This window comes from Muscardinus avellanarius (genome assembly GCF_963383645.1).
Source record: "Muscardinus avellanarius genome assembly, chromosome: 5".
NCBI classification, from domain to species: Eukaryota; Metazoa; Chordata; class Mammalia; order Rodentia; family Gliridae; genus Muscardinus; species Muscardinus avellanarius.
In genome coordinates this window covers 2022899-2046098 of record NC_137790.1, presented here as the reverse complement: position 1 = coordinate 2046098, position 23200 = coordinate 2022899, and the positions used below count along the sequence as shown (strand labels likewise).

Sequence of the window (23200 nt, the reverse complement as noted above, 5' to 3'; positions counted from 1 at the left end):
AAAAAAAAAGAAAATACTTGGAATGCTGTCCAAAGGCTTTAACTGCACCTGCACAATTTTGAAATAAACGACTAATAAGCAAGACGTGCCTGTCCGATCGACAGGTTTAGAAAGAGTGCGCGTCGGGCCCCAGCTGCAGGTGGCTCAGGCGCTCCCGCGAGTGCCGCCCGGGACGTCTGGGCTCGACAGGGCTGCGCCCGTGACCCCGCCCGCGGACGCCGCCGCCCGCCGCAGCCCCACCCCGGGCGCCCCGCCTGCAGCCCGAGCCGCGGGGCGACCTGGCCGCCGGCCCCGCCCCGCCGGCCGGACGTGCGCCGGGAGGGCGGGGCCTAGGGCTGGGGGCGGGGCCGGGGCGGGCGGGGCTAGGGCTGGGGGCGGGGCGGGTCCCGGCGGGCCGGGGCGGGTCCGGGGCGGGCGGGGCTAGATCTGGGGGCGGGGCCGGGTCCGGCGAGGGCGGGGCCTAGGGCTGGGGGCGGGTCCGGCGAGGGCGGGACCTAGGGCTGGGGGCGGGGCCGGGGCCGGGGCGGGGACCCGGCGGCTCGGCCGGCGCGCAGAGCCCGGCGGGAGCGGAGGGAGCGCGGGCCCTGGGTCTCGGCCGCCGCCATGGCCACCGTGGACCTGGAGAAGCTGCGGACGTCGGGGGCCGGCAAGGCCATCGGGGTGCTGACCAGCGGCGGCGACGCGCAAGGTGGGGTGCGCGCGGCCCTGGCCCCTCGGGGCCCCGCGCCCTCGCCCGGGACCCGGGACTCGCGGCCCGCCCGCGTACGTGCCGAGGGCCACGGCGCAGCGCCCGCCCGCGGCCCAGGCCGCCCGCCTCGGGGGCGTGTCCTCCGGCCGGCCCGGCCCGCCGCCCTTCGCGGGCGACTCGCGGGCGGGGGCCGCTTTCCGGGACGCCTCGCGGGCGGTGGGCTCGGCCCCGCGGCCGGGAAGCCTGGACCCGTGCTTTCCGCGCCCTCCTCGCGCCCTCCTGCCCCTCCCACCCCGGGCGGGCTTGCGGACCTGGCCAGGGCGCACCTCCACCCCGACGCCCTGTGTCCTGTGACTGGAGGACCAGGCGTGTGTGTGTGTGTGTGTGTGTGTGTGTGTGTGTGTGTGTGCGTGTGCGCGCGCGCGCGCGCGATCCCTAGGTGGTGGTCCTGTGCTGGGATCTGAGGCCTGGGGGTCTGCTCCCTCTGCCCCACTCCCTGGCTTTGGTCCCCAGGGCTATGTCCTTAATGGCCAGGGCGGCACCCGTGGATCCCAGACGCAGGGCAGCCACCACCCCAGCCCTCAGGAGCCCCCAGAAGCTTAGCGGGCCAGAAGCAGGTGGCTGGCTGCGAGCCTACGGATGGAGTGGCACCCTGGACTCTGAGCTGGGCCAGGTCCTTCCAGAGAACTCAGGAAATAGTTCAGGAAAATGGGGACACACCTGCCCTCCCCAGCACAGACCCTGGACTGCCCATCAGCAGGGTCCGGGGGAGGAAATCGGATTTTACAAGGACCTAAGCCCAGGAGGCCAGAGAAGTCATGCCCCCTTAGGACCTCGGGTGGCGCCCCGGGGCCTGGCCGAGCCTGGCGGTCAGTGTGTCCTTCTGCATGTGTGTGGCATGAGCGCTCGCTGCTGGGCAGCAGTGGCATGCTGGAGCATGGTATGGTGGGCCGGACGGGGCAGCCAGTGGGCTTGGAGGAGCCTTGGGCCACATCACCCCGTGAGGTTAGACCCAGGAAAGGTCTGCACGGGAGGGCTCACCTGCCTGCCAGAGAAGCCCCTCCTGGGTGAGGCCTGAGGCCCTGAATCTCCCCAGCTGTGGGCCATCTCTACCCCAGGCTGGGCCTCTGTGGGCATTTCCCCTCAGGAAAGGCATTGCTGGATCAGTGTCCTGCTGGGGCAGGGCCACCCAGGGTGACAAGTGGTTTGGGTGCTGGTGGAGGGCCTGGGGAGGGTGGCGGTCCCTCGGCCCAGCAAGGTGGGCAGGCCATCTGCACTGGGTGCCCAGCCTCCGCCACACAACATTTGGTGCCTCACACAGCGGGTGGCACTCCTAGGACCCAGGATACCTGTTGCTGACCGTGGCCCTCTTGCCAGCATGGCCGCCCTCCCCAAGCCCTGGCAGCTGCATTTCTCTCTTAGGTCTGAGCTCTGCTCTCTCACCGGGGACCGGGGACCGGTGCTTTTCTGGTTGGGGTGGCAGAAGGGGGACCCTGCGGACTTCCCCAGCTCAGAGCTGGGGGCTTATGCGGGACAGCAGCTGCACCCGGGCAAAGGCAAGCCTTCTGTGGTGTGCCTGCGGCCCAGGCACTGGCCCAGGCACCACCAGCCCCTCTAGTCGTGCCAGGCCTAGCGCAGGGGAGAAGGGGACCCAGAGCCCTCCTTCCTCCCAGAGCCCATGCGCCTGTGTTGGACTGAGTGAGAGCCCGTGGAACAGACCCCGAGTCCTGGCCTCATTGACCAGCTCCACGCCCAGACCCAGCACTTCCTCCAGCCTCAGTTTCCCCTCCTGTAAGGAGAACGGGCCAGACAGGCCACCTTGCACGTTTCTCCTAGCTAGCAGGAAGCCCCCTCCTCCGCCTGGGTCCGTCCCTTCCTGTTGGCCAGGAGTCGGCCAGTGAGTCGTGAGGCAGTTGTTGTTCACGGATGTCGATTTTTTCAGAGTAATTTTGCAAGAGTAACTGGAAGCCTAAGCAGCCTCGCCCGCCCCCCGGCCACCTGGGTCTGTCCCTGGTGCGGGCACTTTTCACTCTCCTGCCGTCCTCCTACCCCCCTTGTTTTCCCGGGGGTGAATGGATGGAGTCACTTCAGGGCCAAATGCATCAACCCCAAAGTCCAGCTCCCCGGCATGGGGTGCGGTCAGCTGCTGGGCAGCTGCTGGCCCCTCTCCTGCCTGCCTTCTGACTTGGCTGGTCTGCTGCCCAGAGATTATCTGGAGGAAGAAAAGCAGATGAAAGGGCATCCTTGAGGCTCGGGGCCCGCTCATCAGGTGGCAGCCGCCAGGGCAGTGGCGCCGTCCCAACCTGAAACGAGGTTTCTGCACGAAACGGTCACGTTGTTCTTAGAAGTGCTGAACACACTGTGGTTTGGCCTGCTTCGTTGTCTCTGGATGTTAGAGTAGGTTGTATTTACTTATTTATTGGCACTGGGGCATTAAAGCAAGGGCTGTTCTGCCTCTGAGCTATGCCCCAGCCCTTTTTTTTTTGACGCTGGGTCTAAGTTGCAGAGGCCGGTCTCAAACCTTCAGTCCTCGTACGTGGGATTATAGACGCGTGCCACTGCCCCTGGCTTACTGCTCATTCTTTCCTGTGGGGCTGGGGATTGAACCGTGGGCTCTGAGACAGGGTCTTGCTAGGTTACTGTGCACCAGGCTCACACCTGCATTCCCTGGCTCAGTCTTTGAAATCCTGGGATACAGTCCCAGGTGACCGGGCTTTATTGTGCAGAATGCCCCGGAGCAATTTGCGCCCAGGGGTGCAGCTCGCGTGGTATGTTAATCTGGGCACCCTGCGTCCCCCGGGCTCCTGGCAAGGCCACTAGGCTGGCTAGAGAAGGCTATGACGCCATGGCCTGCCCACTGGCACACAGACCCACCTGGAGCCAGAGAGACATTGGGTGTGACCTTGGTCTCTGGCCCCCCCCTTGCCAGAGCTGGGCCTGGACCCCTGTTCCCTGGTCTGCTACAAGTGAGGATTGGGCTCTGGCTGAGCTGACCTCTCTTGCTGCCCCCGACCGAGGTCAGAGAACCTGCAGCCCACAGCGCAGCCTTGGCCACCTTCTGGACTCGGTTCCTCAGACGGTGCTCTGGTCTCCTGGGGTGCTCAATACCCCCCTTCAGCCTTAGCAACGCACCTCCATCTGTCTGGGGATGGGGGACATCTGCTGTTCTGTAGCAACGGGCGTGCTTGCTGGAGTCGAGTGAGCGTCGATGAGGCAGCCACAGTCCTCAGTGGCCCTGGGTGACGCTGCCCCGGTGTCTGGGTGGCCCTCCACCAGGAGCCCCTTGGCGCCTGCTGGGTTTGGAGAGGGCTGCTTGCCGTTCCCTAGGCGAGGTCCAGGTGAGTCCCTGCTCTGCCCAAGCCTGATGGGCTCCAGCAGGTCCTTTATTCTCCGAGTAGGACCTCAGTTTCTCACCTGGGATCCTGGGATAGCGGCACATGCCCTGTCCTCTACTCTCGGCTTGGGGAAGACTGCCCACTGGGGGCTTCCTGGAGGCCTGAGGCTCCTCGGGACTGCTCACTCCGCTGGCCCCAGGCCAAGCTGAGACCTGTGGGCTCCTGTGCAGCTGGTCCACACGCCCTTTGAGGGACCCGCTCAAGCTTCGCAGGCGCTGCAGCAGATAAGAAGCAGAGGCCTCGGCTCAGGGGCTCCTCCTGGGGCCAGGGACAGATGGCAGTGTGCCTGTACTTTGGCAGGACAAGGACAGGCAGGGCAAGGTCTCCTCAGGCAAGAGCAGCCCAGGGTGACTGTGGCCAGAGCACAGGCTGGGCACCGCCACAGACATCTTTCTCCCTAGCTGAGAGCAGGGGCATCCTGCCCGGGCCTCTGTATATGGGCTCCGGGGCAGATCAGCACAGGCCCTTCCCGTGGGCTGCCTCCTCTGCTCTGTCTACCTTGCCTTTCCAGAGATTCCCCCATGCATAGTCGTGGCAACACTGATGGTGGTCCTGAGAGCCGGGGCTGGGCAGGAGGAGGTGACCCATTTGGCTGGTGGGCAGGAGGGCCAGGCTTTACACTGTCCTGCCCACTGTTGCCTGGGTGGTTGGGGTCAGGGTGGCCTGCCCTGTGTCTTGTCTAATGCTGGATAGGGCAGTGTGCCCTGGTCCAGTGGCTGAGGGGGTCCTTGGTGCCCTCTGTGCTGTGTGGCCAAGGCCAGGCCCTGCCCTCCACATTCTGTGGAACCCTCTTTATCCACAGGGCTCCCGTGGTGAGTGCCTGGCTCCGTGGGCTTGCAGGGTGGGGCTCCGCTGACTGAGCCCAGGGCCAGTCTTGGGGCTGTGGCTGGGGCCAACAGGTGGGACCCAGGATATAGAAGGAATCTTTTGGGAACAGCTGTGCAGGTCCCTAAACTCTCCAGTCCCTGTGGGTTTTCCTGGTCTACCTCGGGGACGCTGTTTCCATGGGCCAGGGTGCTGAGGCTGTGACCTAGGGCTGGTCTCCCGCCTCCTGGCCTGGAGCCCTCTGGGGGGGCAGGTGGTCCAGGGACTGCAGTGTCCCCGAGGCTGGACTGATGGGTTTTGCTCGACTCCTTTGCAGGGATGAACGCTGCCGTCAGGGCTGTGACGCGCATGGGCATCTATGTGGGCGCCAAAGTCTTCCTCATCTATGAGGTAAGGTGGCACACACGGTGCGGGTGGCCTGTGTGTGCTTGCGAGGAAGTTTGGCCTCTGGCATAGGCCATATGTGGGTTGCTCTGGAAGCTTCCAGTGGCCTGGCTACAGAAGTGGGTGTGTGTGACCTGGGAGAGGGTGCAACAGGATGGGGGCCTGGGGCAGGGCACCTGCAGGGGTAGACTGGGGGGGGGGTGCCCTTCCAGTGTCCAGAAACCAGCCTGGCTAGAGGCTCAGCAGCTGCCCGGGGATCTGGGGTGGGGGCGGGAGCCTGGGCTCACAGCCTCCCTTGGTCATTGTGCAAGCCTGCAGGCCTTGGTGGCTGGGGAGGCTGGCCAGGACTCTGCCAAGGTGGGGGAGAGGCCAGGCCCTCGGAGGCAGCCCTGCCTGGCGCCCTCCAGCCTGGGGCTGCCCTAGATGGTCTCTTACACAGGGCTGGGGTCCTGGGGCTCTCCCTGCTATTGCAGAGTTGGGGCTGGTGCTGTAGCCTGCAGGCCTGTGAGTTCATCCTCCCTCCCTCCCTCCCTCCCTCCCTCCCTCCCTCTCTCCCTTCCTGCTGGGATTCCTTTGTGGTTCTCTTGTGGTTTACTGGTGACCTTTTGTTACTTTGTTCTTGCTGTTTATATATAGTGTAGCCACCTTCTGTTATTTTGTTCTTGCTGTTTATATACAAGCCCTGTTATATACAAGCTGTTTATATAGCCAAGCCCAGCACCCTAGGTGCCTCTGCTCCTCCCCTTTTTCACCCTGGCCCCAGGTCCTGGTTGGTCCACACCCTGCTCTTTGCTCTGCTGGGAGCTTTGCATGAATGAGTGAGCCATTGAAGGCATTAGTGAACAGTTGGTTTGGGCTTCTCCCTCTCCGGGAGCAGGTGTGGGTGTGGCTGGGCCCTTGCACACCCCTCAGCAGATACTGGAAGCAGATCCCAGAGTCTAGGGACTGCGTTCAAGAGCCGGGCAGGTGCGGCCCATGCTTAAGGACTCAGGGCTGCAGGCTGAGGGCTAGGTCTGTGTGTCTGTCCCTTTACCCCTGAACCTTCAGTCTCTTCTAGTACGAGAATTCTGCTCCCTCCGGGATGTTAGGGCCCAAAGCAAACATAACCTTGTGGTTTTGTAAAAGCGCTTTTCACGGTCCTACTTGGTAGGTGGGGCTGCTTTTATTCCCCGAGAGCCAAGATTGGACCCATGGGCTCAGAGTTCCCCACCAGGAGGGGCCAGGAGGGCTGTGGAGGAGGGTGTGGCTAGGAGACCAGTTTAGAGGTCTTGGCCGACCGGCCTGAGTTTTGTGGCTGCCTGCTTGGGCAGTGCTGTGGGGTTTGGAATCTCTTTCCTTCTTGCACATGCATGGCTGGGGTCTGGGTGACCAGAGGGCTGGGTTGGCTGGCCCAGCCTGAGCTGGGCGGGTCGCTCTGTGGTCCCTACACCTTGGTGGCTCTGTCCTCTTGGAGCGCCTGAGAACCTTCTGCTTCAGGCTCCTGGCCGGGCCGCACCTGCCCACTGGCCCGGACTGGTGTGCTGCAGGGCTGGAGAGGGAGGTGCTGTCGTGCTTCTGTGACGCTGCCGTGTCCTGAGGGAACCCCCCGTGCCCTATGTGAACTCCGGGAGCCTCTGCTCCCACCCCCATGGCACGGCACCACCTGTGGCACCTGGGGTCACCTTGGGACATTGTCCTCAATACCTGCCCGCATGTCCTTGGGGCTCCGAGTCCCCTCTGCCTGGCTCTCCGACCTGGAGCACATACAGGGTTCTGGGGAGATGCGCTCTCAGCAGCCTGATTTCTACCTCCCAAACTGCACACCTCCCGCGTGTCCCTTGGCGGGTCTTCACACGGCAGGGGCGTGGGCAGTGCGCTGCAGCCCGGGGCCTCACAGACGCCAGGGCGAAGAGCCAGGCAGAGGCCCTCGGTGGTGGATGACGCCATGCTCGCGTGGAGTGGACCCATCGCCGGGCTCCCTGGTCTCGCCTGCTGGATGTGGATGCACCGATGGGGCTGAGCTTGGGCTCACTCCCCAGGCCCTGCTGCGTGGCTGAATCTCTGTGAGGACAGACCAGCCATGGAGGGTGTTTGGAGGCCTGTGTGGGCAACCAGGCCTTGTCCCCGAGGCCCCAGGGGTGGCAGGCCTTGTGACTGGGCCTGCTTCCTGCTGGTGAGGCTTTGGCCACGGTCAGAAGTTCATCTCCCAGATGACGGGCTGTCGGCGGGGGCTGCGGGCGTCTCATCCTGTCCCCCTGTTTCAGGGCTACGAGGGCCTCGTGGCAGGAGGGGAGAACATCAAGCCGGCCAACTGGCTCAGCGTCTCCAACATCATCCAGCTGGTGAGGCCCAGGGCCAGTGCTCCTTCCTGCCCGGGAGTGTGTGTGGGTGTGCAGACACAACACAGACATGCGGAGATGGGCTCACAGATACACACACGTGGGCTGCTGCAGGGGCTGGGCTTCGTGCTGACCGTGCCCTCCAGCTGCCATGGAATTGTTGGGGGGTCGCGGTGTTGCCAGGTGTTAGGAGTCTGGGTAGGTCCAGGCTGAGACCAGGTGGTCTGGCTGGAGGCTGTGGGTTCAGACAGTGGAGCCGCACCACGGGGCATGGCATACTGTCCCCATGGCCACACGAGGTGGTCACCCCAACTGCAGAGCACCGTGCACTGCAGCTTTGTGCCACGGCTGGGCCCCAGGGAGCCCAGGGCCGAAGCTGCCCAGTGCGGGCCCATGGGGACGCAGCAGCTGGGGCCGCCAGTGCTGTTCCTCACGGGCCCTGGCCAGCCCCTGTGTGCACACACACTGTGTGGTGGTTTCATTTCCAAAACCTTCGTGCTCAGCAACCTATTGGAACTTCCCAAGCCTAAGGCCTTGTGTTGGAGAAGGGACCAGGGAGGTGAGGGTCCTGTCCAGGTTTATGACTTGCTGTCTTTATTGGGGTCCCTGTGGCGTCCCGGGGGTCGTCGGCCCCCTGCCACCCTCTCTGGAGGCTCTGGTCCTTTCTACGCAGGGTGGCACTGTCATTGGCAGTGCCCGCTGCAAGGCCTTCACCACACGGGAGGGACGCCTGGCAGCAGCCTACAACCTGGTCCAGCGCGGCATCACCAACCTGTGTGTCATCGGCGGGGACGGCAGCCTCACGGGCGCCAATATCTTCCGCAGCGAGTGGGGCAGCCTGCTGGAGGAGCTGGTGAGGGAAGGTGGGTCGGCGTGGGAGCCAGCGCTGCTGCACAGGTCGGGCGGCCTGGAGCCCAGCGTACGGTCTGCCTGCCCTCCGGGGTGACCAGGTGCTGCCTGGCCACGGGAGTAGCCCGAGGCTAGGGTGACCCTAGGTGGCTCCAGATGTGGGGTGGCCAAGAGACTCAGGAGCTGGTGGGGGTGCCTGGTGCTGGAGCTGGCCTGGGTTATAGATTTTGTCAGTTTGTAGGAATGCAGTTAAAATTTGGGCACCACTAGACACAAAACCTCAGGTTGCTGCTCAGAAAGTGGCCCTTGGGCTGGGTGTGGTGGCACATACTGGTAATCGTAGTACTCGGGAGGCTGAGACAGGAGGATCGCACAGGTTCGAAGCCAGCCTCAGCTACTTAGTGAGGCTCTCAGCAACTTAGTGAGACCCTGTTTCCAAATAAAATATAAAATAGGTCTGGGAGTATAGCCCGGAGGTAGAAAGCCCCTGGGTTCTATCCCTAGTACCACAAAGCTCTTGGGCTGGGTGTGGTGGCGCACACTTGTAACCCCAGTACTTGGGAGGCTGAGACAGGAGGATCGTGGTTTACAGACAGCCTCAGCTGCTTAGCGAGGCCCTCTGCAATTTACTGAGACCCTGTTTCAAAATAAAGATTAGAAAATGGGGCTGGGGGTGTAGCTTGGAGGTAGACTGCCCCTGGGTTCCATCCCCAGTACTGCAAAGAAAGAGAAAGTGGCCCTTGGCGCCTGGTCAGTTCTGTGGCGCAGTGGGGGCACCTGGAGGTGCGGCAGTGCTCTCCTGAGCCCTGGGCAGGGCAGGCTCTGGCGGCTTGGGCCCCGCCTGAGCTGCCTGGTGGCTGAGGGCGCTGGCTGGTGCCGTGGTGCTGAGCCAGGCCTTCCCGTGTGGTCGGCCCAGGTAAGATCTCTGAGACCACGGCGCAGACCTACTCCCATCTGAACATCGCGGGGCTGGTGGGCTCCATCGACAATGACTTCTGTGGCACGGACATGACCATCGGCACGGACTCCGCCCTGCACCGGATCATGGAGGTCATCGATGCCATCACTACCACAGCCCAGAGGTGAGGCCACGCGGCCCAGGCAGCACTGGGCCTGCGTGGTGGCTGCCGGCGGCCAGTGGCATGTCCTGGGCACCCAGCTGGCCACTGTCGCTGGGGGAGAGGGTCTGGTTCCCCCCCCGCAGGTGGCTGCGGAGCCTCAGCGGTGCCGCCTGACTGAGCAGGTGGCTGCCTGCCTTGGGGGTGTGGTGACCTGCAGGGTGGCCCTGGGGCTCTGGCCAGGGGAAAGGCCCCCTGCCTGAGGGGTGGCAGGGAGCCCCTTGTCTTCTTGCCCCGCATCGGGGAAAGAACGCCGTCCTTTGTTTGCACCGCTGTCCACTGGGGCTGGACAGGGTGGCCCGGCATGTGGATGGCAAGGCCTGGCACTGACCCCTCTGCCGTCTGTCTCCACAGCCACCAGAGGACCTTCGTGCTGGAGGTGATGGGCCGGCACTGCGGGTGAGCAGGGACGTGCTGTCGGCTGGCTGGGGTGGGGGCACCGGGAGCTTCTGGGGACGGTGGGAGTGGGCGTGGTAGCTCTGTCTCTCGATGGGAGCGTGTGAGAGCCTGGGACCAGGCTGGGAGGATGAGCTGCGGCCCTGGGACCGGCTGGGGCCCTGAGCAGGCCTGCCCCTCCCGCTCCTCCAGCTACCTGGCGCTGGTGTCTGCGCTGGCCTCCGGGGCCGACTGGCTGTTCATCCCCGAGGCGCCCCCCGAGGATGGCTGGGAGAACTTCATGTGTGAGAGGCTGGGCGAGGTGAGTGCCCTGGATGGCGGCGGGCCTGCTCCGGCTGCTTGTCCTCTCACTCACTGTTGAGTGGCTGCGGGTTCTCTGGGAGCTGTGGCCAAGCTGTCCCTGCGGTTCTGCCCCGTGGGCAAGGCCGGTGGGAGGCATGGACCCTTAGCCTGATGTCCCAGACTCAAGTCCACGTGGTCGGTGCTGCAAACAAGGTGAACTGGCCTCCTAGGGCACTGCCCACTGAGCCTTGTGAAGAAGAGTGCCCGGGCCAGAGCAGAGACCCGAGGACGGGCTCCTGCAAAGGCCCTGGTGGCGGGGCGGTGGGAGGGGCGGGCCTGTGCTGGGGACCAGTGGCCTGAGTGCCTGTGGCCAGAGTGGACAGGGTCCTGATGCAGGAGAGGGAGGGAGGTGTGGCCTTCTGTAGAGGGCCTGGGGCAGCTGGGGCAGCCTGCAGGGCAGGGTGCCTGGCATGCGGCTCTCTGGGCCCTTGGGTTGGTATGAGGGGGACTAGCATAGAATGGGCTGACACTTTGCCCTGCAGGCCTGGAGGGCCCCCAGCTAAGACTGGCTGGACCCTGGGTCAGGCCTGATGGTGCAGGGTTTGTCCTGGGGAGCAGTCTGTCCTGGGGAGCGGCAGGGCCCTCCCATGGCCGGTTCTGGAGCTGTGGTGGGTGTGGGCTGGCAGAGGTCCCTGTCCTGTGTGAAGGTGTGGCCCTCCCCTTTCTGTTCCCTGCTGGCTCCTCCCTGGGGCTGCGCGGCCCTGCGAGGGCAGTGCAGTGACTGAAGGTCATGGCCCGGCTTCTGGAACCTTCTCCATGGAGGCGGGCCCAGCGTGGGGCCTGCTGTCTCCCTCCCTCATGGAGCCCTTCCAGCCAGGCTGGAGTGCAGGGTAGAGCTGGACCTGGTGGTGACAGCTCCCGGCTGTCTGGGCCTTGGCTCACCCGTGCTGGGGCTGGGTCCGCCTGGGCCTGGGTCACAAACCTGGTTCCTTCTGGCCCTGTGTAAGCAGGCTGGGCCCTCCTGCAAGCCTCCGTTTCCCATGTGAGCTATAGGTGTTCCCTGCTTTGCCACCAGCCAGGTGTCCCTGAGGGAGCAGGACGGAGGCCCTGGCCTTCAGCTCCACCTGCAGCCCCACCCCTGGGTGTCAGACCCCCCTGCACCAGCGTCACCTCCTCTAGGCAGCCCTCCCACCACCCTGCCCATGAGCTGCGCCAACCTGCCTCCATGTCTGAGGCTCGTAGGGCTCGTGGGTCACTGTGAATCATACAAATATTAGGTCATTGAAGAAGCAGGAGGGAAGGTAGTAAACCCGGGAGCCTCACAGCCACCAGCATGTGACGCCGGCGCATCGAGCCAGAGCTGGTGTCTGTTGCCCGTTACGGGCGTCATGGCCCTGTGTGCCATCTTTAGACCTCCTGGTGACCTCGCAGTCCAGGGGGTGCTGTCTAGTGGTCAGCACTGTGAGAAAACAGCCTCAGAGGAAACCTGAGTGTCCTAGGCTAGCTTTTGACCAGACAGGCTCTGGGACTGGGGAGGGGCTGTTCCCCTACAGACGTCCCCGCCCAGTGCCTAGAGCGGGTGCCGAGGGTCTCTGCCTGGAAGACCCCACCCGAGCACATGCCCAGGTGCCGGTGTGCCTTCCGCTGGGTTCCTGGCCCCAGGGCCTCCTTCTCCCAAGCCCCTCACCCTTCAGAAGGCAGGGGCCTGGCGGCTGGCCTCAGCGCCACCCCTTGCACTCCAGGTGGTCCCGCAGAGCTGGGGAGGGCCTTGCCCCCCAGGGTTGCGGGTGCAGTGCCTCAGGGAGGCCCCCAGCACCTGGTGGCCATGCTCGGTGGCTCGTGCCAGTGCGTGAGCCCGGGGTGTTTCTGCCACAGACCCGCAGCCGGGGTTCCCGCCTGAACATAATCATCATCGCAGAGGGCGCCATCGACCGGAACGGGAAGCCCATCTCGTCACGCTACGTGAAGGACGTGAGTATACTGGCCACCTGGGGGTGAGTGCCGGTCACGGGGCAGGGGCCCTGCGTCTCCAGTGCCCCTGGGCTCTCACTCGGGCCCAAACCCAGCTTCTGGGGACAGCGCCTGGGCTGGCCTTGCCCTGGGCTTCCTCCTGAGTGATAGCCTGGTTCAGGTTAGGGTGCCACTTCTCCCAAGGCTCCCTGGACTCCAGCCTGAGCCTGGCCATTGCCCCCTCTGGTTGGGAGCCCCTGCCCTCTAGATCTCAGTCTCCCCAGCACCCCTGTGACATGACCAGCCCTGCCAGCCCCTCAGTGACAGGTGCACACACCCAGACTGAGCACCTAGACTGCCAGGAAGTCCTTCCCGTGAGCCCTGCCCACCCTCCACCTGTGGAGCGTGGTCCTGCGCCTCGTACCCACCCCGCCACCCACGTGGTGATTGTGTCCCCACGCTCTGCTAGGAACTCTCCTGCTGCAGACTCCTCCACCCTCTGTCCCAGAACCACAGGGGCCTGGTGCAGACTGAGCCAAGGTCAGAGGCCGTGCCCAGCCCTGAGCACCCAGGGCTGCCAGCGTGGCAACGTGCCCACGCTCATGCACACACAGAATGCCCCTCCATGCGCTCACACACTCGTGGGAGCCTCACACTCAGACACACACAAATCTCCAGCCCCGATGCAGGTATCCGGGCTGCCCCACTAGCCTGAGGAAGGCCAGGGGCTGGGCCCTGGGGCGGGGGTGGCAGGGGTTGCAGCAGGAGCCTGCGTCCCTCCTAACTGTCCTGATGAACAGCTGGTGGTCCAGAGGCTGGGCTTCGACACGCGAGTGACCGTGCTGGGCCATGTACAGCGGGGAGGGACGCCCTCAGCCTTCGACCGCGTCCTGGTAGGTGGTGTCGCTCCGGCCGGGTGTGCAGGCGTGAGGGTGTGGGTGGAGTGCGTGTGACTGTGCCGTCCTAGGGTCCTTGTGGACCAGATGGAGGCCTAGCCCCCGGCTCTCTGCGGCTGTGAGAAATTTGGATGTGGGGTCCATCCTGTGCCTCCATGTCGGCCCCCTCCCCAGCATGTGCATTGGCTCCAAGGCTGCAGACCCTCTTGGTGGCCGTGGGCAGGTCCCTGGGGCGGAGCAGAGGGCCGGCGGGGGCTTGACTGGCCGCCTCTGGCTGTCAGTTCAGCTGCGTTTGTGTCTTTGGTCCCCATCGCTTCTGAGTCTTACCTTGTGCTCTGCAGAACAGATGGGTCAGAGCCAGATGGAGACAGGATTGGGGTCAAGGAGGCCCATGGGTGCCACAGAGCCCAGCAGAGTGAGCAGATGCGCTGTGCTCAGCCCTGTGCAGTGTGGCTGAGCTGTGCTGAGCCCTCCCTGCACCCTTGGTGTGCGTCTTCCTGCACCTGCGGTACCTCGGGAGACTGGCCCGTGGGAAGGGCCTGGCCAGCTTTTGCTGCACCCCATATATGACCTCAGGTACACACTGAGGAGCCAGGAGGGCCTGGGACCTGGGCACCAAGCCAGCCACCACCCAGCCTGAGGGGGAGACAGGCTGCTGCCAAGAACACCGGCGGCTGAGCCCCGCCCGGTTCCATGCACACTGGTGGGAGACACAGACACCTGGGATAGAGAACAAGGACGTGCACTCTAGTCAGGATCACCAAGGAGTCTCAGCAGCTTTCATGCTGACCCCTGAGCCCACGTGCCCACGGGGTGTCATGAAGAGGGCCAGCTGACCCTGCCCGAGGCGGGAACCTGAATCCAACAAGTCATCACCCTGTTCCTGAGGGAGTCTTGAGCACTCTCCTGGGACGGTTTCTTCAACATCTTGGGATGGACAGTCCAGAGTTCAGCGCCTGCGGGGCCTTGCGCACACGGAGCCGGCTCTGCCAGCCTCACTAGCAGTCCAGGGCACAGCAGGACCGCCCCCGTGGCCGAGGGCCTCCGCCCTGCCTGCCTGGCCGTCTCCGTGGCTGTTCTGGGACCTGCAGTTGTGCTGGGTCTGGTGGGGCAGCTCTTGATGGTTCCGCTGGCCCGTCAGCGCGCCTGTGTCGTTTGTACACACAGCAGGAAAGTCCTGCCACAAAGCAGCGTACACGCCAGGAGCCCTGTCAGGGAAGGAGGCTGGCTCCAGCCGGCCGCTGCTGCCCTGGGCCTGGGTGGTGGGCCTGTCTCAGTGCAGCCCGGGTTGCGGGGCCAGGCTTTCCTAGCAGGGCTGTGGGGCCTGGGAAGTGGCGCGGGCTGTCTTGGGAAGCCGTGGGCCTGCTCACCACGTCCTAGTACAAGGCCGTGTGGCGGCTCTGAGATCTGAGGTGCGCGTGTCTGTGGAGGGACACGGTGCGTGGTTGGCAGAGCAGATGGGCAGGTGTGAATGCGGGTGAAGGGGGCCTGAAACCGAGCATGCCCCCTCTCTGCAGAGCAGCAAGATGGGCGTGGAGGCGGTGATGGCGCTGCTGGAGGCCACACCCGACACGCCGGCCTGCGTGGTGAGCCTCTCGGGGAACCAGCCCGTGCGGCTGCCCCTCATGGAGTGTGTGCAGGTGGTGAGTACCTCTGAGCCGCCCTGCCCACCTCTGCCCTGTTCTCTGATCGTGTGTTTGTTGGGGGGGGCTGCTGTGCCGTCTCCAACACACCCCGGGTCCCCAAGGTCGGCCCGGGGCCAAGGGCACAGCAGTGGGCACACCAGGTGAGGCCAGGTTGGGCTGGGCGGCTGGGCTCCTGCGAGCCGGCCTCGGCCCAGTCTCCCCTCCTTGAGCTACCGGGTGGGCTGCGGCCGTGATCACGTGCTGGGCCTCCCCAACGGCTGTGCCTTTTGCTTCTTTAAGACAAAGGACGTGCAGAAGGCCATGGATGAGAAGAGGTTTGACGAGGCTATCCAGCTCCGTGGCAGGTGAGGGCCGCCTGGGGCTCCCACCTGGGGCTCGGCACAGAGCACAGTGAGAGGAACCGTGGAGGGCGGCCCTGTGGGGAGAAGGTGGCAGGGTGCTAGGTGGGCGCAGGCTGCTGGTGGCCAGGGCAGGGCGTGCAGGAGCGGGGCAGCAGTGCCCGGTGCAGAGTCCAGGTCAGCCTGGGACACTGAATGGTGGCTCATCTGGGGGACGGAGAGGCCAGCAGATGCTAGGGCTCTTCCCTCCCGCGGTGTCCAGGCTGGACAGGACGCGCCTATCTGGTTATCTGGTTTCCTAGTACTGGGCTCCCCACCTGCTGCCGAGGCTGCCAACCCACACCCGGGCTGGTTGCTGGCTGTGCGCTTTGCTGTGCGGTGATGTGGCCTGTGTCTGAGGTCTCATGCTGCTGCTGAAGGCGCCTGCTGGGGTGTGGCGGCAGGGAGGCGGGGCCGCGCAGGGTCTCCTGGGCTGTACCTCTGGCCCTTGCCCAGTGGCTGCAGAGCTCCAGGCCACAGGTGCCCACCCCCAGCTTTCCCCTGCTGAGCTGTGGGCCCCCTGTGCCGAGTCACATGACCGTGTGCTGCAGGGCTGCGGGGCTGCAGACCGCATGGCCCGCTTACCTTCCAGGAGCTTCGAGAACAACTGGAAGATTTACAAGCTCCTCGCCCACCAGAAGGTCTCCAAGGAGAAGGTGAGGCGGAGGCGGGCGCCGGCGCGGGCTCTGGCCCTCAGCCTGCCCCGCCCTGTGCCGTCCCCGCCGTCCAGCAGCTAAGCAGCACGCCAGGGGTCTGAGCTGCGTGCTGAGGTTGGGCCGGCTTTGCTTGTGGGCACTGGGCCAGCTGGTCTCAGAGGTGAAGGGCGCGGCTGGTACACCTCACAGGGCTGCAGGATACACAGCGGCCATGGCTTTATGCGGGGACTGGGCACTAGCATTTATGAGCTGCCTCCCCCAGCAGCTGAGCCCCTTAGGAAAGGGCTGGCTTCCTATGACCAGTTTAGACACCCTGCGTGGGGTCCTTACTCTGAGGCCCCTGGAGCCCTGACTGTGGGTGTGGCCACCAGGTGTGAAGGCAGTGGGTGTGGCCGGGGTGGGCGTGGTCTGGAGGCTGCCCCTCCGCCCTCCGGGAGGCTGGTGCCCCATTCAGGCCCTGTGACCACCTTGGGGGCAGTGTAGCCAGCTCATTAGTGGGACCCAGCGGAGCGTGGCTGCCTGGTGGGGCCGCTCCACACTCGGAGGGCGGCTCTTGGAGGGAAGTGGGCAGATATGCCAAGTGCACACAAGGTCCAGGCCCGCACTGAGAACCATGTGGACACGCTCTCTGTTTATGCTGACTCTGCCCGGAAGCGCTGCTGGCCTGGATACGTCGCCCAGATTTGCCGGAGCACGGGGCCGACAGCTCTGGCTGTGCTTTCCCGCCGCGGCTGCTGTGAAGCAGTGTGGCCACAGCAGCCCATCGCGGCCCTGCAGCCCCTGCCCGGGGAAGGTGACGCCCGGGGCTGCCCACGATGCCAGCCCACTGACCCGGCTTCGATGTCGAGGCCGCTCGCCTCGCCGGGGGCTTTGCTCGCATTCAGGCATGTGCCTCGCGGCCTGGCTCCATGTGCGCTCTTCCTGGGCAGTTGAGTGGACAGTGTCCAGGCTCCGCTGGGTCCTGCCCAGTCCCGGGTCTCATGGTCTTGTTTCTCTTCTCTCTGAAGAGCAACTTCTCTCTGGCCATCCTGAACGTGGGGGCCCCAGCAGCCGGCATGAACGCGGCCGTGCGCTCCGCTGTGCGGACCGGCATCTCCCACGGCCACACCGTGTACGTGGTGCACGACGGCTTCGAAGGCCTGGCCAAGGGTCAGGTAGGTGCGGCTGCGACCGAGGGCAGGGGTTGGAGCCAGGACTGCCCCTGCCGTGGCTGGACCTCGTGTGCTCCTGTCTTTCTACCCACCCAGTGACTCACACACAGGATTTGAAGGGCTTTCAGCATGTGCGCGGAAACAATCCCGTACAGGGATGTGAAATGGGTGGTCGGCGCCTGGTCCTGGGAGGGGGCCAGCTGCCAGGCCTGGAGGGTGAGGGGCGTGTCCACTTAGCCTTGCATGGTCAGGCCTGGAGTCCAGGCCTGGCTGCGATGCACTGCTCAGCACCAGCACGGCCTCTGTCCTGAGGCCCCCTGCCTGAGCAGGGATGGCGGGCCCTCCGGCCTGTCACCTGAAGCTCTGCCTCCCCACCAGGTACAGGAAGTGGGCTGGCATGATGTAGCTGGCTGGCTGGGGCGTGGCGGTTCCATGCTGGGGACCAAGAGGTGAGCTGCTGCCGTGGGCACCAGGGGTGAGAGCCAGTGTAGACTCGAGGCCCAGCCGAGGACACGGCCCCTCCCAGCAGGTGGCCTGTCCAGAGCCGCTGCAGACCCTGTCTGGGCGTCCTGTCGAGAGCTGCGCTGTGGCTGGCTCTGCCGGGGGAGGACCTGAGCGTGTGCCCCGGTGCTGGGCAGGAGGGGCCAGAGCAGAGGCGTCTGTTCCCCTCTGGGGCAGGCCATGGTGGACTGTCACCATGCATGCTGGCTGGGGCTGTGGTTTTTGTCTCCGGATGGGCTGAGACCCTCCGTGGAGTGGGCATGGGCAGCATGGCCACCTTGTGTGCCTGCAGGAAGCTGTGTGTTCCAGCTGCTCTGAGGGCTGTGGGGCTGGAGAAAGCCTCCCCGTGGCTGTGCTTCCCAGAGAGGACGTCCCTGGCAGAAGGGTGCAGGGTCTTCCCGACAGCATGGGCGCCTGGCGAGGACGCTGAGCAGGTGCCAGGCCTCCGCTGGCCTTGTGTATCTGCCCGGAGTTGTCTGGAGGGCCATTCAGCGATTGATCATGGGCCCCCACGGCCGAGGCACATGCTTCTGGGATGAGACAGTTTGGACGGGTCTTTTGATGCTGTGTGCTCACGCTGGCACCTCTGACTGCAGGACCTTACCCAAGGCCCACATGGAGGCCATTGTGGACAACCTGCGCACCTACAACGTCCACGCCCTGCTGGTCATCGGCGGGTTCGAGGTGAGGGCCCCTCCACCTGCGTACTGGGACTTTGTGGGCAGGGCCTCTGGGTGCTGTGAGTTAGGATTGGGGGTGGGAAGGGGGTGTCATCGACTCCTGGAGGCTTTACAAGGTTTAGAGGCCTGGTGCTGGTGAGGCCGAGCATTGAGGCAGTATTGCCAGCGCAGTAGGCTTGCTAACGCCCTGTCCTGGTGCGGGGGAGTCCTTACCAAATGAAGAACGCAAGCGTGCAAGCCGGGCGTGGTGGCGCACACTTGTAATCCCAGCATTTGGGAGGCTAAGATGGGAGGTTTGCAGTTTGCAGACAGCTTCAGCTACTTAGGTCCTTTGCAACTCAGTGAGACTGTTTTGAAATAATTAAAAACAGGGCTGGGGGTGTAGCTTGGAGGTAGAATGCCTCTGGGTTCCATCCCAGTACTGCAAAAAAATAAAAATAATAAAAAATAGGGCTGGGGTGTCACTTGGAGGTAGAAAGCCCTGGGTTCCACCTCCAGTACCCACCCACCCCCCAAAAAAATCCCAACAACAACAAGAAGAACACGCACGCACCGCAGTTTGGCTGCGAGAGCCTGTGCTCTGGCCCTCGCCGGGGGCGCCTGGTGAGTGGCTGACGGCACCGCCGCCTCCGCAGGCCTACGAGGGGGTGCTGCAGCTGGTGGAGGCGCGCGGGCGCTACGAGGAGCTCTGCATCGTCATGGGCGTTATCCCGGCCACCATCAGCAATAATGTGCCGGGTACCGACTTCAGCCTGGGCTCAGACACCGCCGTCAACGCTGCCATGGAGGTACGGGCCGGGAGGGTGGCTGGTAGACCGGGGCTCTGGGAGGGCGCGTGGTGGGCTGCGTTGCCCGGGAGTTGGGCCAGGGTGGGGCCAGCTCCTGTGGCCCCTGCCCGGGGCGGGGCAGGGCACGGGGTGCGCTGGGCTGGTGGCTCTGGTGTTGATGGCGGTGCGCGCCCCTCTGTGCATGCAGGCTGACTGCACGTCAGCCTTTGTGCAAGTCCTCTCTGGGTACCTGCAGTGCCCACCTTGCTGCACGCGCTTGTTCTCTTGGTGGGGGGCCCGCCTCGGCACGACACCTGCCTGTCCGTTGGCCCTTTCTCCGCCTCTGGCCCCTGCCTCGGTGCTCGGCCGCACAGGCTCGTGTCACGCCTCCCTCTTGGTTTTGCATCTCATCCTGAGTTCCCTCCGCAAGCTCTGAGCTGTTGGCCAGTGCCGCCCGGCCTCACGCTGTGGCCAGTGCCGCACTGTCCGCCTGTCGCTCCCCAGCAGACTGGGCAGGACTCACCCTCAGCACCCCCTTCACAGAGGAGAGCCGCAGCTCAGCGGGCACCTGGCCTGGGCTGGGGTCTCCCTGCCCACAGGATGCCAGTGGCACTGCCCCGTGGCAACCCGATTGTCCCCAGGCCATCGTCCTTTGCCCCGTGGTGCCCCAGTCCTGAGCCTGGTGCCCGCAGACGGGATATGGGAGGCCTGGCCTGGCCCTGTCTGCCTCTGCTGAGGGGCAGCGGGACCCCGGGCATAGGTGCACAGCTCCTGACTCCCTCCTGTTGCCAGGGTCCCTGCAGTGTGGCTGTGGCTCACCAGGGAGGGTGGGGACAGGGAGCTCCCTGACTGCAGCTGGCGTTGATGCTGATTGATTATTGAGAAGTCCCTCACATGAACGACAACGGAGTCCACATGGCCACTGGGGAGGCCAGGGAGGAGAGAGAGAGATGTCTCCACTCCTGCCATCCTTCCACCAGCATCTTGCTTTTATTGAGGATTAGAACCAAAACATAAGATATCATTAATCACAGGAAATAGCAAAGCAATCACGGGGTGAGGCAGGGAATCACACCAAGGTCTTCACAGATGAATCAGGCAAGAAAAGGGTAAACAAGGAGACCGTCAGGGTCCTTGCGTGTCGCTCAGGGTCCCTGGTCATAGGTCCCATCTGGTCCTTGGAAACTTGTCTGCGTGCAAACAATTCCCCTTGGGTGGGCAGTGGTGTTCCTGCCGAGCTGGACCGAGGTGACCTCACAGCGATGACTGACAGTGCTCCCAACCCCTGACCATCCCCTGTCTCCTCAGAGCTGTGACCGCATCAAGCAGTCGGCTTCGGGCACCAAGCGCCGCGTGTTCATTGTGGAGACCATGGGGGGCTATTGTGGCTACCTGGCCACTGTGACGGGCATCGCCGTGGGGGCCGACGCGGCCTACGTCTTCGAGGACCCTTTCAACATCCATGACCTAAAGGTGAACTCGGCCCCTCTGAGCCCACAGGCTGCCGCGGCCTCCCTGACACACGGGCCTGGCTGTCCCGGCCCTGCAGGTTGGAGGCCCACTGCTCTGAGGTGGCTCCCACCTTCTCAAGGTCCTTCCCGTGGGGCTCCTGTATCTCTGCCTCGCCCATGAGGCTGGGGTGAGCAGCCCACCTGTGGGCGGGGCTGGCGTTCCCTCCTCCTCTCCCTCACCTGCGTCCTCTGCCCCCAGGCCAACGTGGAACACATGACGGAGAAGATGAAGACGGACATCCAGAGGGGCCTGGTGCTTCGGTGAGGCCGCCGGGGGGGCTGTGCCAGGGCGAGGCTAGCGTCGGGGAGCTGAGCCCTCCACCCAGGCTCCCTGTGGTGCTGGGGCCCGGGGCTTGTGCTCCCTGACTGTTCCCCTGACTCTGCAGGAACGAGAAGTGCCATGACTACTACACCACGGAGTTCCTGTACAACCTGTACTCCTCCGAGGGCAAGGGCGTCTTCGACTGCAGGAGCAACGTGCTGGGCCACCTGCAGCAGGTCGGGCAGGCCGTGTGTCTGTGGCCCGGGGCCTCGGCGTCTCCCACTGGGCTGAGCCGCTGCCCCAGGGCAGCACGTGTGCCCATCGCCCCTCTTTCCCGGGAGGGGACTGAGGCCTGCCGCTCAGCTGGGAGGCTGAGGTCACGTCCTCCACGAGCCTGCCCGATTTCCCGCACCCTCCTGTGTCCACCTCCACGCTGCCGAGTCCCCCACCTAGGTCCCAGTGTCCCTCCACCTCATGGTGGCCTCGGCAGGCCCGTGGTGAGGCTGCTTCCCGGGGATGCTGAGGCTCGGGACTGCCCCCCTCTGCTCCTGGTCAGCCCACGGTGGCCTCGGCGGGAGGCTTCCAGGCTGGACTTTGCAGGCCCTCTGGCGGCGGGAACAGGCAGGGCCTGTAGAAGTCACCAGGGGGCTTCTGACTCACGAGGTCGCAGCGTGGACGAGCTGTGGCCCTTGGGCTGGTGCGGAGCCATGTGTGTCCGGCCAGCACCGGGACAGGGCCTTGCCTGTTTGCAGGGAGGTGCTCCCACCCCCTTCGACCGCAACTACGGGACCAAGCTGGGGGTGAAGGCCATGCTCTGGATGTCGGAGAAGCTGCGGGCCGTGTATCGCAACGGTAGGTGGGCGCCCTGGCCTGGCCTTGCTGAGGGCCCCAGGGTGGGCCTGGCCCCAACCACCACGTGACCATATCTGCAGGGCGGGTGTTCGCCAACGCCCCCGACTCGGCCTGCGTGATCGGCTTGCGGAAGAAGGCCGTGGCCTTCAGCCCTGTCGAGCAGCTCAAGGAGGAGACCGACTTCGAGTGAGTCCCACCAAAGCCTGTGCAGAGGGGTGGACCTGGGGCCCTGCGACCCCGACCCCGTCAGGGCCTGGTCCCGTGCTAGATCTCAGCAGACCCTGCAGAGCAGGGTCGCGTCAGGTCTCCTGAGGCTGACACTGGCCGAGTGTGGGAGGTCAGTGGGGCCCCTGGGCCGGGACCCGTCAGGCCGAGGCTGCTGTGCCTGACCCTCCTCTGTGCTGGCCTCTGAGGGATAGGGAGCCCCAGGCAGCACCCAGGGTCCTGACCTGAGTCCTCTGGCCCCAGGCACCGCATGCCCCGGGAGCAGTGGTGGCTGAGCCTGCGGCTCATGCTTAAGATGCTGGCCCACTACCGCATCAGCATGGCCACCTACGTGGCAGGGGAGCTGGAGCACGTCACCCGCCGCACGCTGAGCATCGACAAAGGCTTCTGAGCCACGGTCCTGCACACCGCCCCGCTGTCCCTCCACTTCTGTCCAGCCAGCTGTGGCCAGGGCACCAAAGCCGGGCTCACACCAGGCCTGACCCTGGGCCTGAGTCATGCCTGGAGCCTGAGGACCAGTGGAGTCTGGTGTGGCCCCTTTAGGGCTCTCAGCCCCAATTCATCCCCGGCCGCCCGCCAGACCTCCAGGGCAGCTACCTCTAGGAGAGAACCCTGATCACCACTTCCCACCCAGGCGCCTGTGCCTACCCAGCCTGCACCCTCCCGGGCCCGCTGGCTGCGGCACCTGGTCTCTGCTCCATGAGCCCCCTGACCTGCTCCTGCCTACTCTGCCACCACGGCTGAGCAGCACTGTCACCGTTTCTAGAAATAAAGTCACCAGATGGTGGAATCTGATCAGCTTCTGGAAAGCACGAAATACAGAATATCTAGGCGGGGTGGGCAGCCACGTGGTCTGCTGGATGAGCCCCCAGGCTTGTTTCTAAGGCCGACTTCAAACCTGTGGTCCTCCTATTTCAGCCTCTTAAGTACTGAGATTACAGGCGTGTGCCACCATGCCTGGTCTTACTGAAGTTTTGAACAAAAGGCTGAAGGTAGATGCTACACCACTGATTTGGCTAAGACTTACAGGTCCATTTTCCTCCAGCCTCATCCTTTGTCGAGTCCTTGGGCCAGAGAGCAGTTGCTGGGGCTTTGCGGTTGAGCCCTGCAACCACCCAGCCTCTTCAGCACTGCTCGGCATACAACTGTCCTTTACGGAGGATCAGCGTGCGTGCGTGCGTGCGTGCGTGCATGTGCGTGCGTGCGTGCGAGATTTGGGATGGAATCCAGGGCATCCTACCTCTGAGTGACACTCTCAGCCCTATTTTCATTCTTTATTTTGAAACAGGGTCTCACTGAGTTAAAAAGGGCCTAAGTAGCTGAGGCTGTTTGCGAACCATGATCCTCTGTCTCAGCCTCCTGAATGCTGGGACTACAAGCGCGCCCCCATGCCCGGCTTGAGGACCAGCATTTTTAATGTAAAAACTGCTCATGTGGTTTTGGCCCGTGGGTACAGAATGACGTCTGTCTG

At 64.4% G+C, this 23200-nt stretch overlaps 1 protein-coding gene across 1 annotated transcript; it reads left to right on the top strand.

Moving 5' to 3' along the window:
- Window positions 1-603: 603 nt before the first annotated feature.
- Window positions 604-22120, top strand: PFKL (phosphofructokinase, liver type; the record flags this gene model as incomplete). Its single annotated transcript, XM_080695989.1, has 22 exons — window positions 604-688; window positions 5225-5298; window positions 7536-7613; window positions 8284-8473; window positions 9376-9541; window positions 9932-9976; window positions 10166-10274; window positions 12131-12226; window positions 13006-13098; window positions 14619-14744; window positions 15027-15091; window positions 15717-15780; window positions 16788-16934; window positions 17310-17380; window positions 18029-18116; window positions 18748-18900; window positions 20188-20352; window positions 20590-20651; window positions 20777-20888; window positions 21405-21504; window positions 21585-21690; window positions 21973-22120. 22 exons carry the CDS (start codon window positions 604-606, stop codon window positions 22118-22120), a joined length of 2343 nt encoding a protein of 780 aa, XP_080552115.1.
- Window positions 22121-23200: the final 1080 nt, after the last annotated feature.